Here is a 17,348-nt window from a genome sequence, read left to right as displayed (position 1 = left end):
ATTTCCATTTTTGAACAGAAGAAAAAGTAATTTGAATATTAAACAAGTCTAAAAACTCTTTATTAGCAGTCAGATCAGGAAAAAATTAGGCCAGAGAATTGCCTAACTTTTTACGTACTGTGTTTTCTAGGTGCAAATAAAGTAACTTTTCAGGGAAGCAGCTTTTGGATCACTGTACACAAAAGAAATATGATCATTGTTAGGCTTCCCTTATTGTGAAAAACGAGATTCACTTTTAATGTAAATTTTAGGAAATAGGTTTAATAAAAGATTAGACAATTAGGAGATAAAAAAAGCAAATTACAGTCAGCCAGCTGGGTGACTTGGCATTTAGCCAAGTCCACACCCTTCTATTTCAGAGACTTTCTTTAAATACCCTTTCTATTGTATCAATTTGTTGAATATTTATATTTTTCCATAAACTAGTTTCCATATTCCAGGGACTGTTTTGCATGGCCCCTCCTTGGGTCCGCCTTTTTAGAGCATCCGTGTTCCTTGGCTGTGTCTTCCTTATCACCTCCAGATTGGGCCTTGGTCCGTGCTTTCTTCAGATGGGAGATGCTGATAGCTGGTGTATCAATAGCAGAGTCGTCTTTACATGTTCACTGGATATTATCCCAGCCAAACAGACAGTTTAAGCATACTATATCACTACTACCACTATGCCTAATTTTCTTTACTAACAGCAGAAATAAAAACTCATATCCTTACCACAAAGTTATTAATCATATAGTACACATCTTGTGAAAAGCCAACTTTATAATAGGCATTTATAACACTTATGCATCTCTTTGAAGAAGAAATAAATCTTTTCTTTGGTTATAGCAGAGATCTAGCTGACTTTATTCCCATTGGTTACATTAGTGAATGCCCCACATGTGCGGAAAGCAGACACTCCCCCAGATGTAAGAAGTTATCTTTGCTTTTTTTTGCTTATTTACAGCTGTTATTCATGCTTGAGGCATATTTATTTTAGGTAGGAAGAGGGCTTCATTTGCCAAGCAGAATTTTATGCAAAGTTTTTTGTTTTCTCTTACTCTGCTGAGAAATCAAACTTAAAAAGCACAACAATAGGTGGGTACAAGGTTTGAAAAAAACAGTGGGATTTAATTTCATTGGGCAGGGCTAATTATAAACTGTTGCTTTTCAGTGGGAGTATCAGCATTGCCTGACACGGAGATCTTGCCTGCAAACTTCTGCACTGGCTGAAAGAGTACTGTTTTAAGTACTTCTAATAGCTGCCCACCTGTGTGTACTTTTTATGTTCCAAGCTTTCCATTTAAAACCCTGGTCACCCTTCTCATAGATTTTTTTATAATTAAACAACTCTCTCGGTTTTGCCTGCATAGGACATTCGAGAAAACAATTGTCTGAATGGGAGATGAGCAGTAAAAGACTTCTAGTGTAGGTAACTAATGCTAGTGGGGCAAAACCTGGATTGAAATCAAGTGCTGGTAAGCTTAAAAACCAGTTAGAAGGGATGTAGTGTCTATATTCTTTTATTCAAAGTGTTTCTTAATCAAGTTCCAATGTGTTGGCCTTTCTGTGTTTTCTACAGGTTCTGTTATGGTTTGGTGTTGAATAATTCTACTCAGTCCCCTGAGAAGAAGGAGCACAAGACACAGGCATATAAAATCCAGTTACCCGGTTTTTGTTCTGGAAGTTGGAGAAGCTGCTTTTTGCCTGGTTGCCTGAGTGCCACCTTTGTGGCCTGTTAAAAGGTTGCCAGACCTCGTGCAGACTCTCTACAGACATGAAAGACCTCTTTGAGCTCAAGATCTTTTCATAGGTCACAAAAATAAGGGGCTAAGGAGCAGAGCAGACACAAATTGGGCAGTTACATTCCATATGAAATTTAACAAGAACGAGTGCCAAGTTCCAGGTGCCTGGGATGGGATAACCCTGGTTTTCTGAACAAACTGGAGGACAGGAAGCTGGAAAGCAACCTGCAGAAGGAGACTTGGGGGGTGGGTTGGTGGCAAGTTGAAAATGAGTCAACAGTCTGGCAACCCAAAGGGCCACTTGTGCCCTGGGGTGCATCAAGAACAGCTCAAGGGAGGTGATTGTCCCTCTATGCTTTTCGAGTCCTTGTGTGCAGTTTTAGGTGCCTCAAAGCAATAAAGAGATCAAATTATTAGAGTGTGTCCAGAGGAGAGAGACCAAGATGCTGAAAGGACAAAACTTATTAGGAGTGTCTGAGGTCACTTGGTTTGCTCATCCTGGAGAAGAAAAGGCTGAGGAATGACCACACAACAGCCTACAGCTTTTTCAAGGATGGGGAGCAGAGGGGCATGTGCTGTTCCTCTCTCTCTGATTACCTCCAAGAGGACATGAAGAAATGGAATGTGGCTGCCTGAGGGGAAGTTCAGATTGGACATTAGGAGAGGATGGGTGGTCAGTGGAACAGACAGGAAGGAATTTGGCATGGAACCAAGCCTGACAGTTCAAGAAATGTCTGAATGAGGCTCTTACTCGCATGGCTTATTTAAAGGTAGTCCTGTGAGGAGCAGGGTGCTGGACTTGGTGATCCTTACGGGTCCCTTCTAACTGGAGATACTCTGTGATTCTAAGTCAGCCACTGACGGGGTAGCAGATAAAGTCTGGCTGTGGAATGGAGACAAGATGATCACTCACCTGCTTCATAGGCCTACAACTGGAAAACCTGTTGCAACATGCAGGTTCTGTGGGTACCCTGTGGTGTGCCAGGCTCTAGGGAGAGAAGAGGGGAAGGAAGCCGAAGAGCCCCGGGACATTTATTGATTTGTTAAAAAAATATGGATACTGATCTAATACCGATATCCAACTATGACGGACAAAGACTCTCTAACAGTTTGAAGTTAGAAAGTGTGTGTTTATTACGACGCAGGGCAGCGTGAGGGACAGCTCCCAAATACACACGCGCAATTTACAGATGATCACAGGGTCTTTTTATGTACAAGAGTGTTGAATACCCAAAACACAAATGCATATTCATAACTCTGGTCCATCCCATTTCCCGCTTCATATGGTAATTAGCCAAAAAGCAATTAAGCATGCGTAGTTTGTTCTTTGAAATGGGTCAGTGGTCCTTCTTATGGGGTGGGGTCTCAAAATGATGAAGTAAGATGGGTCTTCCTCGCTTTGACTTTTTAACCTTTTAGTGTTGGTGACACCTGGATCCTGTTTTCTCAAGACTATCTGGTTTATGATCACATTGTATTCTTGGAGTCTATTAAGTTGACAGGCCTCCTGATTTATTGATTCCTTAAATCTGGCTTCTGTTAACAAAGGGAAGTTTACCTCAACAACATCCAGTTAGCAAAGGGAAGTCTACCTCAGCAATATCTAGTTTAACGAAAGTCCTTTATTTTTCAAAATTAATGTCTCATTATGAAAACAAAATTGAAGCAGTCTATTGCTCAAGTCAGAAAGTTACTTTTGTGGTGATTCATCACAAGTCTCCTTTCTTGGTGTGTCACTGTACATGTGACTAATGGAGGAAACTTTCCAAAGTTCCTGTTGCCTTCTGCAGTGGAATGTGAATATGACCAATCTAATACTGTAGCACAGAGTATGTGAAAGCAGTAACAGGGCTTTGCAAAGGTCTTTGCACTCTTATTTGCTTACTTTGAGCTCTTGAATACCCTCTAGTTCTTCAGCTGTTCAAAACCTATGTTTGCTCTTTTTGTTTTAGCTACAGTTTTTACCTCAGCTAACACAAACTATGTTGGTTACTAGAGACTGCCTGTTGAGGATCTGTCTCTTGAGAGCCAGGTATTTGTGCTAGAGACATGAAAGGAAAATGATGTAATCACTTCTGAAGTGTTCTTGAATCTGCTAATGCCCCTAGGAGCTAGAAATACCTGCTGTGTTGTTCTTTATATGCAATACCATATCTGCTTTATTCGTAAATATCTTTGTTTAGACTAAGAAAATGTTCATGAGCTTAGTTGCTCTGGGTATTCCTTAAATCTGTAGGGAGTGTAGCACATTCTCACTGACTTTTCCTTTTTGAACCCTGATAATACTTTTGTTCTAGTTCTTCACCTTTATCTCTTGTTTTCTAATTACTTTTTTCCTGGAACCAGCTGAATCATATTGAGCTTTGCTCCTTTTAAGCTAAATCACTGAAATTCTGCTTTAGTTGGACCCACCCATACCAAAACTGGAGTGAGTACATTTATAAAAGCAACTGCTTTAAAGACATAGGAAGGTTTGTCATGAGCAGCAGAGAAACACCTTTCTTTGCTGGGAAAGCCAACTTCCACCACTTAGGAGAGCAGATTATCGTAATGAGTTCTATAAGCTAAGTTTTGACATTTTTTGCTACTTTATCTCAAAAAAGTAATTTATATGAGATAAATTTAATTTTTAAATTTAATTTTACTGCTTGCTTGGAAAGCGGAATTTTTGTTTCAGAATAATAGTTCCAGTCCATGCTTTTCTTTTCTTTTATTGACTCTCAAATTTATTTATTCCTCTGTCAAAGCATTTTTTACATGAGCTTGGCAGTCAGCAGTCTCAAATTATTTCTCTGTGAAGCTCATGTGCAAAATCCCTTAAAAGAGCAGTATCACTGAAAACACAAAGGTTTCCTCCTCTTGAGAGAAACTGCTGCAGCTGAAGCCATTCTGAGTTCCTGGAGTATGCTTCATGCTGGCAATGGGAACCTCTTCATTTAGCCTCATTTCTGCTTCAGGTAAAATTTCAGCTGCACTAAAGCATAAATTTGATTGCATGTGCTTTTTTTTTTCATCTGCCTGTAAAGAAACAGGGCCCTTGAAAGATACACAAACAGTGTAAAGTTTGTTGTGGTAGTGATATACCTTTGAGTTTGAGACAGATGATGTTACCAGTTTGTGATGGTCCCTCCTCTGGATGCTACTCTGGTAGAGTGTTTTGAGGAGTGTACATCTTCAACAGATTCCCCTGCCTGCCCTCTTGGAGTTAGACTACCAAATTCTGATCAGAGGACTGCAGCCTGAGAAATGTATGCACTTGAGAACACAACTAGAATTCAGAATTCAGGTTTGAGGAACAAATATGCAAATGCCTCTTAAAATTTCTTATGAGTGCTTTGACCTTTCTTTGCCTGTCGATGTGGAGGTTTCTTCAAAGGTTTAACTTCAGAGGCAACTGGCATTTGTCTTAGCACCTGCTAATTTTACCGATGTTTATAAAATTGTATTGCAAGTTGATGTAGACTTCCGATAAATGAGTTGCAAATATTTTGCATTCTGTGAAGTAGTTTCTTGTGATCTAACAAAGTTTGTGGTCTCCACATGAAATAAGCAACACCAAGTAATATATCTTCTTGCTTTCTATTCAAGATCTACACCTGCTTATTTTATCCAGGAGATTTTAAATGTGCTTTGCTCGTGCAGCACAATAAAGGCTTCAGTTGCCTCTATTTCCATGAAGGAGCATGTCACAGGCTGGCCTGTCTCCTTACTTGGCTGTGAGAAAGGTGGTATTCAGTTCAAATGTTACAGTATGGTAGCCACTTCTTAGACTTCTAATTAGTGTTTCTGCTGTAGCAGTTCAGACTCATAGAGAGTCAACACTTTTTTTTTTATTCCGTTCCAAGTGCTTCCCCATTAAAAAAATCAACCAACCAAACAAACAAACAAACAAAACCCCAAAAAACCACCCCAAAACAAAACCCACAACCACCACAAAAAAACCCAACCATGATATCTTACTCTTCTTTTTTTCTGGAAAATAAAGGGCTTTATTAGTGCAGTTATCTGAGAAGGAAAAGGGATTTCAGTTTTGACCTCATTTACAGTGAAAGATGTCATCACGTCTATAAGCATCCATCATTCCTTGTAGTAGACTCATGACTTGTCTTAACTTGTTCTGTCACAAAAGTGAAATGTGCATTCTGCTTGTGATTGGATTTTGATGTCTGTTTTTATTCCCCTCGTCAGACTTTGCAGTAGCTGGTTCTGATGCCTCTTTGGTTGTTACATTCTTAGAGGAATAGCCAGACACAGAAATGCTTTATGCAGCTATCTCCTGAATTAAGGTAGTTTCTATCTGGAAAGAATTTTTGCTCTGGCTGGCTTGATACTCAATAGGGAGAAAAAGTTTTCCAGCTTCCATGGGGGTGAAGCAGTATATTTGGATGTCTGAATAGCTGATATGTACTTTCAGACCTTTTTCTTATTCCATGCTTCAGTGAAAGTAGGGATGATGAAAAATTAGAAACACTCCAAGCAGTTGTTGTAGCTATCCACTTACCTTGCAAGCCTCTGCTGCTGAGATCACACCATTACATTCATGCTGCAAAACCAGTTTGTTTCACATATATCCTGAGTTGGTGTGTTTGCAGTTGGCTGGATAAGCAGAAGTAGCTCTAGCAACTGGTTTAATTCAGCAAGAGACAGTGTTCTTTTCATAAGGACTGAATATAGAATATCTCAGTGGCTTGAAGACCCCATAGTGGTGCCAGGTGCATTTATCTGTGTTTTAGGAAGTTGAAAAGACTGCTCAAAATCATATGTGCTAATATCTTAGCCACCTTCATACTGCTAACCCTAGTCAGGGGGAAGATAAGACTTGTAAACCTGTGAAAAAAAAAATTTAATGCCAAGATATTAACTCCATTACATAACTTTCATAATGGCTCTTGTGCTCCAAGATTCTTCTTCAGACTTGAATCCTTTATGTTCTCATGCATTGGAGCTGTCCCCCAACTTATTTTGTGGTTGAGAAAGAAGGGTGGGAAAGAATATTCTGTGGATGGCACTAAGAAAGCATGCAATACAGTGGCAAAAAAGAAAAAAAGTGCAATGGGCTTCAGGAATATATGTTCCAAACCTTCAGGTCATTTCTATAGAGCCCATATTTAGTGTGGTTCCTTTTTGGTTTGGTTTGGTTTGGTTTGGTTTTTTTGGGTTTTTTTTAAAAAGACATATGGATAGTGACCTGGAGAAATAGGTAAGAATGTCAGCCTTCAACCCTAACTAAAAATATTTCTCCAGATTGACTCAGGAAGCAGAAAACATACCTCAAGATTGATCACAGACATGTTTATGACTTTATTAAATGTTGGGTTTGAGTAAGAAAAAGCAATGTCCTTACTGTTTCTTTTATCTTCTACAGGCCAAGATGACTTCTCCTTAGGAGATGCACTTTTTGAAGGTAGGCAGGAAAATTGTGGCTGCTCTTTTGACTTGTTTATTTCTAAGTATTACAAATTTACCCCATATGGTTTATTTAAACCTCAGTGGAACAATTCAGCCACGTGCTTGCCAAGATGTTGACCACATAGAGCTCGAATTTGTCTTTTGAAGACTTAGACATTTCTTTTTGAGGCAGAATTGTCTGCTATATAAATTTGATCTTGTGCATTTTGTTGCATAGTTGTGTACTTAAGTTTGTTGTTTGTCCTTCATGTAGCTTCTGAACAGTGTGTTGAATGGTATTTAATTTTTTTTTTTCCCTAACCATACCTGACAGAAACTACAAAGAAGCCTCCTGTAACTCGGAAGACACCATCATCAGATCTAGGTGAAGTCTGATTGGCTTGTAATGCCTTTTACTGTAAAATCAAGTTTAATGTACATACCAATTTGAGATCCTGAATTTTTCAATTTAGTGGCATATAGGGTTGTGATATTTCTATAAAAGAAAGCAGTTCCCTAGCAGCAAATGATTTCTTCATTTTGGAATCTGCTCTTAGAAATGTATTTTGTGATTTCATAAGCTTAAAGGCCCTGTGACAGTCATTTCCATTGGCTTTCAGTCTACGTGTTTGGAGCTTGCTCCCCTTGAGCCAGCCCTTGACAGGTCCCATCATCTCCAGATGCAGCAAGTCACTTGATAGGTGATGCCTGCTAACTTTGTGAGCCTTTTCTGTGAGTCACTGATGAGTGAGCAGGTCTTTCACTTATGGAGAAAACATTGTGAGGTCCATTTTGTTTAAAAATAGTCTAAGACTACTTCGGGTTTTGCATTACATTTAAAACTTCCCTTTTTTCTTTGTAGATGATTTTGACTTGTTCCATGCTCTTGGTACTGGTAAGTATCATATTTTCCTGGATGCTGCTCAAATGTACCTGTTGCAATGTCTATCCATCCTTCGTGACCTAAGTATAATATGGTACTGAGTTGATTAAGGTAGCAGACTGTCAATAAAAGCAATTGCAGTCTAGTTATGTTTGTTAATCTTAAGGTTCTGGATCACCAAAACTGTAGCAATTTCAGTAATTTCTTAGCCAGCTTCTACTTGTTTCATTGCTGTTTTTTCACTAGATGGCACTAACTCCATTAACTATTAGTTATGGAAGTAAATGTTCATTCCTAAGTAGTCTCTCCCATTCCAGGAAGTATTTTTAGTAGCACAAAGAAACGTTAATCTGTTATAAATAATTTGAAGGAAAGTACTCTTTCCATAGCTGTGAAGGCTGTGACAAAACTGTACAGAGATAATTTCTAACATCTCTTATTTTCCTACTTTGTGGCAATCCAAATGAAGTGTCACTATGTGACACTAAGTGACTCTATGTCTAGTTCTATCCTGTGTACTTTGTTTTTCAAGTAAGGTACCAAGCTCTTATTTGGTTAAAACCTGGTAATTTTAAAAGAGAAAACATCCAAGTAATCTGTACCTAGTAGAAAAATTTAAAGAACCTCAGCCTTTGAAATCAGATGTGCAAACTAAAATGCTACATAAGACTTAATGAGCTTTTCTGTGTATATTCTATCCTAGCAAGGATCTGACATGCTGGTTAATGTAGCAGAAAAACTCTTAGTGGCATTAAACACAGTGTTAGCTAAAATAACCAAATAAATAGAGCATTAGGTAATTAAAGGAAAATTACGTGGAGAAGTTTTGATACAATGTTTTAGGTCAGATCATCTTTCAAGGCCACTACTTGCTCTGCTTTTGGTTTCTTCATGCTAGCAATTTTGCTCAATTTATTCTAACTCTTATTTGTCTACAGATGATCCCAAGCCACATCCTCCTGCCAATCCTAGAGACACTGGTAAGACTGATCTAACAGGAATTTCTGAACAGTAGAAGAGTATTTGTTAATCTGCCCTAGTACCTTTCAACATTACTGTACTATAGTCTGGTTTTATCTTAACATTTTCTATCTTTTTTTTTTTTCCCCTATATCTCTCTTCTGTGATTAGACAACCCCAAGCGAGATCAACCTAAAGGCTCTGGTAAGGCTTCTACCACAAACTCCTGGTTTTGCTGTCTCAACTGCACTTCTGATAATTGATCCTTGTTAATTGCCTGCTGTGTATGTCAGATGTGGTGTACATCAAACCCTGAAGATTGAGAAAAAGTTGTCTTGCAAATAAGCTTTGCACCAGTCTTGAAATTCCATAACAGACCTGTTGAGTCACTTTCACTTAAAAGCAAGATGATTTAGGGAAGAGGCACGATGAGACAGTGTGTGTGTATGCTTGGGGAAATGCTGTTCTTTTCTGCCTGTGGTGAAGCACCCATGTAGGGGTGAGTTCTTTTTCTTTATGAGCCGAATCCTTTCTAGTCATGCTCAAAAGTAAATAGCAACTGCCTATGATCTTTATTCTTAAAGGATCTAAATTAAAGGTAAAGCTCCAAGTTAAAGGGTTGCCTTTTTTTTTTTTAATTGTAATCTAAAGGCCCTATTAAGAAATACAATTATTTGTGTTTGAAAGATAGGTTTAAAATACATATCCTTCCCTGCCTGTTCTGCTTTAGAGGTCCTCTCAGGCTTTGCCTAACCCAGAACAAAACAGATTCAGATGGATGCAGGTGTGATGATACCATTACTTACAAACATGGTGGTAAAGAGCCCTGGAATGCAAGCCTCAGTTCTTGTTCTTTCACCTCTCTGATTTGCAACAGATACTTGAATGTGAGTCTTGCATGCCTCAGTACACTGCTTTTGGCACCCAACTAAAGCATCCTCTGATGTAATACTTTTAGGTTTCCTGCCTGAAACACATTTGTTTTGTGTAACCTAAATATTCATTTGGCATCCGAGAGGAGGAGGAGAAAGGTCCATGAGGTAGGGTTCAGTGGAAATGGAGAGGGATTACTTCAAGGGAATTGCATTTGGACTGTTTTGTGGCTTAGAGACCCAACCCTGAAGAATCATTCACAGTTGCAGCCTTGAAAGTAAATGGTCCTTTTCTGTCCATGCTCTTTCTTTGCTTTTGCAGGACAGTGAGATTTGGGCTATTAGAGTTAAGCAGCTTACAAGGCTCCTTGCTTGCTTAACCTGCTTTGTGCAGTACAACCTGCTCTTGGACACTGACTTCTCTCAGTTCTTCAGGAAGTCCAGAGAAAGGAGTGCTGCTGCTAAACTGTGTAGTGCTGAGCTGAAGGGACTTGACACTTTGAGGGCTTTAAAAGGTTAAATGTTATGACTCTTGTGCTGAGCTTAAAACCACCACAAATTCAGTTGAATGGTCTTGAGAAAATTCCCACGTTACTATATGGCTTGGTGTGTCTTATTCACTGCACTTGAAACATGGTAATGTTATTTCCATTATTTTATAGGCACATTTGATGATTTAGATCTGATGGATGGCAATTACCCAAAAGGAGGAAGTGGTGGCAGTGGCAGCAATGGTAAGATAGGAGGTTGTGCTTCATGTTGTTTCTATGGCTACCTGAGCTTTTGATGAAAGCTTGTTCACAAGGTGGTTAGATGTGCTCTAATTTGTAACACATTTGGTTCTGGATCTGAAATTTAATAGCATACTTTTGAATTCAAAGTAGCATAATCTGTCTCTTAAAAAAAAACAAAAACCCAAATATTTAAGGGGTAATACTGATCTAGAGCAAAAATTTTCAGTGATTTTAACTGTTACACTAAGAAAGATGGCTTCTAAAAGTGAAATTCAAATGCAGTATTACTTCTTAAGGTCATCCAAGTGCTATCTTTGATCTTCTATTACACACTCACAGTTTCTTTTAGTTTTTGTAGTTAGGAAGTCTGTGAGTGGGCCAGAAGTGGGTCCATCTTGTGTTCTCAAAGATTTCCTTTGTCCTACAGGATGAGCTGATCTTTACACTTGTAAGTGATCCTTAGACTTCACTTCTTTACTGTGGTGGAGGAGGTGAGAAGTTTTGGATGCTCCATCCCTGGAAGTGTTCAAGACCAGGTTGGATAGAGCTCCGAGGAACCTGGTTTAGTGAAAGGCATCTCTGCCTGTGACAGAGAGTTTGAAGCTCAGTGATCACTAAGGTCCCTTCACCACCATAGCATTCTGTATTCTGAGCAGTATAAAACCACTTTAGAGCTTGCCAAACTTTTTTTGGTAATTTACTGTGTCTAGTAGGTGCATTACTGCAATTTTACTATTTCCAGATCAGAGTTAGTTTAAGGATCTTGATGGGGTTTGAGACGTGCTAATGAGGACTGACTTCTGTGAAGGGTTGCCCTGGGTAGAGATTACTAATGGCACTTTTTGGGGTAGCTTTCCCCTTCGAAGGTTCCTTTGGGGCAGTGCTTGAAAACTGGAAGGGGCAAGAAACATCTGTGGAAACATCTGTGGTGGTTTCATCTGCACAGGTTCCTGCCTTAGTGGTGCAAGTTGCACAGTGACAAATAGAGTTGGTGTTTATAGAACTTCTGGCTTGTTTGTGAAGAGAATTGCAAAGATATTTAGTAGATGAGGGTAGGATTTTAGGAAAAGATACTTGGTTCTGTGGAAATACAGCTGAATGTTACTCTGAAATTATATGAGTTCTCTGTGGTGGTTCACAGGCTTATTAAAGCAGATTTCACAAATGTTATGTGCTCATTTTGTAGAAGTGCTGAGCAGTCAAGGCCTGAGTTGGCACTGCTCTGAGCCATGCTTTGAAAACAGAAAGTTTCAGTGCCATTTTAGCACTGTATGAATATAATGGATGGTTTGTAATTTTGCATAATTAATTGACAAAATGTTTGTCAGTTATGATATGAGTGTTCTTTTAGGCATATAAAATGTAAACTCTCCATTCATTTTTTACAGAACGAAAGGGCCCAGCTCCAAAAGGTGGCCAAGAAGAGGAAGGTAAGTGCATGAATTTTTGTGTATGATGATGTTTGGATGGATGAAGCTTGTTTTCTCAGGGTTTCTGATTGCTAATCTTTTGCTAGAATGGTCACTACTGAGAGTGAGTTACAATTAAAAAGCTTTTGTGCAATCTGGAATTCTTACTTTTAAGCTCTGCTTCCACAGTCTTTTAACATTTCTATGTTAAAAATGATTCCTAAGTGTTAAGGTCTCATAGATGCTGGTGCAGTGATTTCAAGCATAGAAAGGGTGGCTATGTAAAGGTTGCTTTTTTAATTAATGGAACTTAGAACAAGCATTGCTTAAGTTCCTTAACAATAGGCATTGCTAAGAAATCAATGGGTATAAAATGAGAGGATTCTCTTTTCGTTATGTACAGTGTTGATTATTGCAATTTCACGTAATGTCAGTTGAATGGTTTTTGGAATTGTTCAGAGGGTTAACTTTGAGACAATACTTTGATGTGACTTTCAGTTCTGAAAAATGTATACAAACGTCTCTGGTTTTTTCAGCTTCTCCAGGAGCAATAGCTGGAATTGTAAGTGCTGTGGCTGCTACTGCAATTGGAGCAGTATCTAGTTTCATTGCTTACCAGAAGAAGAAACTCTGTTTCAAGCAAAGCGGTAAGGATTCCAAATGAGTTTTGTTTCCTACTGTCTAAAGAGAGGCATTTCGGTACTTTACATGTGGACTGTAAATTGATCCTGTGCATAAGGTAGTTGTAATAACCCACTGAAGTTATGGTCACAGGGAGTAACATATTCCTGTGTTCCTGGTATGTTCCTGCTAGTCATCTAAGACTAAGGAATTCCTTGCTCAAAAATTAGAGTTTCAAAACTAGGAGGAATTAAAGCTGTACATTTCTTGAAATAAAAGCACTTCTTGCTAAAGATTAAGCAGGGAAGACTGCAAAGAGTGCTTTTTAAGGAGAATCAAGTGGCGGTTGGGGATTAGAGGCTTTTTCATGCTGAAAAATACTTTGTAGATTCTAATTTTGTAAATTTTGCCTTTGTGTCTTCACAACATGCTTGTCTACTTACTAGTTTCATGACAACTTACCCAAATATTCATCCCCAAATGTTTCTTCTGCAGTGATCTATTGCTTGCTTCCTTTCCACCTAAATAATACATAGCTTGGATCAGAGAACTTTGGGAGTCCTGTGGGTGATAGGAGGGGCAGAAGCCTTGGTTTTTTCTGTTTCTGTCTTTCTGACTATTTAGTGAAGGGATAGACCAGTCATTCAGCCAGGGACCACTGTTTTGTAATTTGGGAATTTTGGAAACCAAGTAACATCTCTATTACGCATGTAAAATTAATGTGCAGACAAAACAGGGCAACTCAACTACTATCAGTAGCCCATTTTCTTCATTGCTGTTTCTTCTCTCAAATTATTTATTAAGAACCTCAAATGTAAGAGAATTTGAATGCTAAATATCTGTTTTTTTCCCAGCAGATGAAGAGAATGTGAATATGGATAGCCATAGAGGAGCACAATCTGAGCCACCTGGTAAGACAAGAATCTAGAGAGAAGATCACCTCTTTGGTGGGGACCCTATTAAATGCACTTTATTGACATCTAATATACTGGAGAAAGTGAATTGTGCTTTTGTGTTAAAAAAAACAAAACTATTTTGTTGAAATATGAGCTAACAGGGTGCCTAGAAGCCAAGAAGGCCAATGTCATCCTGGCCTGTATCAGCAATAGTGTGGCCACCAGGGCTGTGATTATCTCCTTGTACTTGGCTCTGGTCAGGCCACACCTCGAGTGCTGTGTCCAGTTCAAGTGTCCAGTGTGTCCTCACTTCAAAAAAGACATTGAGGTGCTGCAGCATGTCCAGAGAAGGGCGGTGGATCTGGGGAAGGGTCTGGAGCACAAGTGTTATAAGGAGGGACTGGGGGAGTTGGAGATGTTTAGCCTGGAGGAGAAAAGAAGGCTCAGGGGTCATCTTTTCACTCTACAGCCACCTGAAAGGAGGTTGTAGACAGGTGTGTGTCAGTCACTTCTCCTATATAACAAGCAATAGGACCAGAGGAAATGGGCTCAAACTTTGCCAGAGGAGGTTTAGATTGGATATTTGGAAAAATTTATTCATGAAAAGAGTTGTCAAGTCTTGGAACATGCTGCTCAGAAGCTCCTCAGGAAAGCAGAGTAGTTGTCATCCGTGCAAGTATTTAAAAGGTACGTAGATGTGGCACACAGGGACGTGGTTTTGTGGTGGATTTGGCAGTCCTAGGATAAGGGTTAAAATGGAAGACCTAAAAGGTCTTTTCCAGCATAAATGATTCTGCGTTTCTATGATTTTACCAAGATGACAAACTTCGAACTGAATCAAGCACTCAATTCTGACAGTATGGCCACTTCTCTCTTGTTTTTTACTGAACAGATTGATTTATTGCCTTGAGAATGCATTGAAATATATAGGAGCTTAGAGAAAGTAAAGAACTGAATTTTTTCTGCAGAAGTATCATTAGAGGCAATTGTGAAAACACAAACCTGCTCTGTCAGTGTGATGAATAACTGCAGTTGGAAGTTTATTAGTGTATATTTTTTCTGATTAGAATCTGAAATGTTTTGTTATTATAAACTGATAGAGAACACTGCAAGAATATATATTAAAAAATTTATGATATTTGGGCAGAGATGAAACTACATTGGAGGCAAAGTGGACTGAACTCACTAGCATGTTGTAATTAAAACATTCTCTGTTGTGAACAGAGAATGATTTTTGTATGAAAGAACCATCACATAATTAATCCTTCTGCAAAGGTGAGAGCTGTGGAAGGATCTCTTTTAAAGCAATGAACACTTGAGAACCTCACCCTTCCATGTATGGTTGTGTAGGGGATGTGGCCGATGGAGCATAAGCTCCAGGAATCCAAGGATAGAACTGGAGGAAATGGTATAGGTGAAAACTTGGCCTTCTAGCCCTCGTGACCGGTCAACAAAGGAAGAAGCACAATAATCTCATGCTGAAGTTCATTGGTTTTGAAGTACTGAGTATTAAAATCTCAAAGTGGTATATATTTGCAGTATATTCTTCTGTGAGTTTAATCTTAAACCTGCAAAACTGTTTCTGGGAGGTTTTATAATTAAAAAAATACATATGTCTTATTTCTCTCAGGTATTGCATCAGTTTGTTATAAACTTCAATCTGGTTCATTTTCTTTATAAACACTTTAAGCTGTTAAATATAGAAAACTAGCAAGTACAAAACATTTTCTTGTGACTGTCTGTAAGGATTAAAGAGATTAAGCTGTCTTCAATTCAGCTGTGTATTAGGGAAGCAAGTAGTATCATTCAAAGTCTTCTACCAAAGGCAATTTATCACAGTGTCAAACATCTACTTAAAGTTGTTGACTGCATAAACTGTTACAGACTAATTTATAACTTACACTGTACACTAACTTAGTAGACTAATCGTGAATTGTTTTTCACTTTTCAGTTCAACGCACACTTCTGGAGAACTAAATTAAAGAAAGAGTGGTGAAGAACAGATCTTTGAACTGGATAAACAACCCGCATTCTGCCAAAAAGAAAAAAAAAAAAAGGAAACAAAGAAACAAACAAACAAAAAAGCATAATATAAACAGCAGAGCCTGAAGTTTCATGAGAAAACAGCTCTTGTTTGAAACATCTCTGGGACTGTGACCTAGACCTGAGTACTTCTGTATGGTTAGCCCTGTGAAGCATTGTTGCACACCAATACATGGCCTTAATGACAGGAGTGTAGAAGTATGTTGTGCCTTTACATTTTTTCCTTTACTCCTCTGACAAATGGGTGTGTCTCAAGTGCATTCAGTGTGGTTAACTTTTCCTTACCTCTCCAAAACCAATATTCAGTTATGGATTTTGTTATGTTATTGCTCTCAGGCAATACAAACATTTTTTTTTTTTTTAAATGACCTATACTCAGTGAGTGGACCAACCAACCAACTGGGTGTGCGTTGTGGGCACCTGAAAGCAAACAGCTCGCTGTGTATGGATGGTGGATCTGGGTGTGGGTGTTGCTGATCCAATCTGTGTAGCTGCCTGGGCAGCTGCCAGGGAAGAGATACTTGTGCTTGAGCATTCAGGAGATAAAAATTCTGGGGTTTTTTTAGATTTTTTTCATCACATCTGTCTGGCACAGATGGAGAAAGGCCAAAGGTTATGCACACCGAGCCTTCATTCTTTCTGGCTCTTCCTGCTTAGCAAGTACTGAGCTGGTCAGTTGTGGAAAAGCGTGTTTTGCAGATCAGAAACGTAATTGGATTTTGTATTTCTGGTGGCATTGATGTTTGGCATTGTCTAAAACAGTTGTGGGTTAAGTACTTGGGAGTGGGGATTAACTTCTTCAGGTTTTTGTAGCCAAAAGCTTAAGAGAAAATAGTGTTGAATTCAGTAGGCTTATTATACATGTGTAAGGGACAGAAACAGTACCACAGTTCCAAACTACAGCAAGACTGACCAGAACAAACCAACCTCACTCCACAGGCATGCACTGAGCAGTAGAGATAGCAAACATGTGAGAAGTGCTTTTGGACTTGTGAAGGATTCCCCTAGGGTGATCACCTGTGATTGCATCCTGCTCTGAAAGCACTTGTGACCCGTGCTGTGGCTCTTGAAAACAACAGGAATGTTTCAAGGATCTGTGGAAACATGGAAAACTACAACTCATAACAGCTGAAGGACTAAATCTGGAATAATGAGTTCTGTCTGGAAGGAATGATCTGAGCAGTTTTGTTGGCTTTCAGTCTAATTGCTTTAAATTTTCATGCAATTTTACCATATGTGTCTTATTAATGGGCTTCAGCCACCTGACAAAGTTCTACAGAAAGATGACATTTTATGGAATGTCTTAGAACTTAGAAATTAATGAATTTGGATATTAATCCTGTAAATATTATCTGTACATTCAAATATGAATGTATGCCAAGGATAATTCATTTAAGAATTTCTTGTACATGTTTCTTAGCTTGCAAAAAAGCTTTACAAAAATTTTAGTATTTTCTCATGGAATTGATTTGTAAGTCTCTTTTTGCCCCAAGTCTGCTTTTAGTATAAAAATGCTAATGCCTTTAAGTGTGTTGGAGAGTGCAAAAGTGATTCCTACATAAACATTTGATTTATGTAAATACAAAAAAAAAGGAATGTACTGCTTGCCTACATGAATAAACATATATATCTATGCCAAATGTAGAGTAAATAAAAATAAGCCAGTGATTGTTAGGGATAAAATGGCAGAAGGAGCTCAAACTAGCTTTTAGCTAACCAAGATAAAGACTCTTGAATCCTTTTTCACCTTTTGTGAGCCTAAAATTTACTTATTAAGACCTATCAACATTGTGTTTTTTCTAAAAATAAATTTTAAAAAGA

General features: G+C 38.6%; 1 protein-coding gene across 1 annotated transcript in view; it reads left to right on the top strand.

The window, feature by feature from the left end:
* The window catches only part of LOC136375126 (CD99 antigen-like), a 29,539-nt gene extending 12,191 nt beyond the window's left edge, over positions 1-17,348 (top strand). The window contains exons 3-12 of the mRNA XM_066340486.1: positions 7,087-7,125; positions 7,444-7,494; positions 7,972-8,004; positions 8,931-8,972; positions 9,124-9,156; positions 10,487-10,558; positions 11,947-11,988; positions 12,504-12,614; positions 13,446-13,499; positions 15,436-17,348. Of these exons, the coding sequence (XP_066196583.1) occupies positions 7,087-7,125; positions 7,444-7,494; positions 7,972-8,004; positions 8,931-8,972; positions 9,124-9,156; positions 10,487-10,558; positions 11,947-11,988; positions 12,504-12,614; positions 13,446-13,499; positions 15,436-15,461 (503 nt within the window). The 3' untranslated portion in view covers positions 15,462-17,348. The remainder of the gene's footprint in view (positions 1-7,086; positions 7,126-7,443; positions 7,495-7,971; positions 8,005-8,930; positions 8,973-9,123; positions 9,157-10,486; positions 10,559-11,946; positions 11,989-12,503; positions 12,615-13,445; positions 13,500-15,435) is intronic.

This window comes from Sylvia atricapilla, chromosome 2 (genome assembly GCF_009819655.1).
Source record: "Sylvia atricapilla isolate bSylAtr1 chromosome 2, bSylAtr1.pri, whole genome shotgun sequence".
NCBI classification, from domain to species: Eukaryota; Metazoa; Chordata; class Aves; order Passeriformes; family Sylviidae; genus Sylvia; species Sylvia atricapilla.
This window is presented reverse-complemented; position numbering and strand designations above follow the sequence as displayed.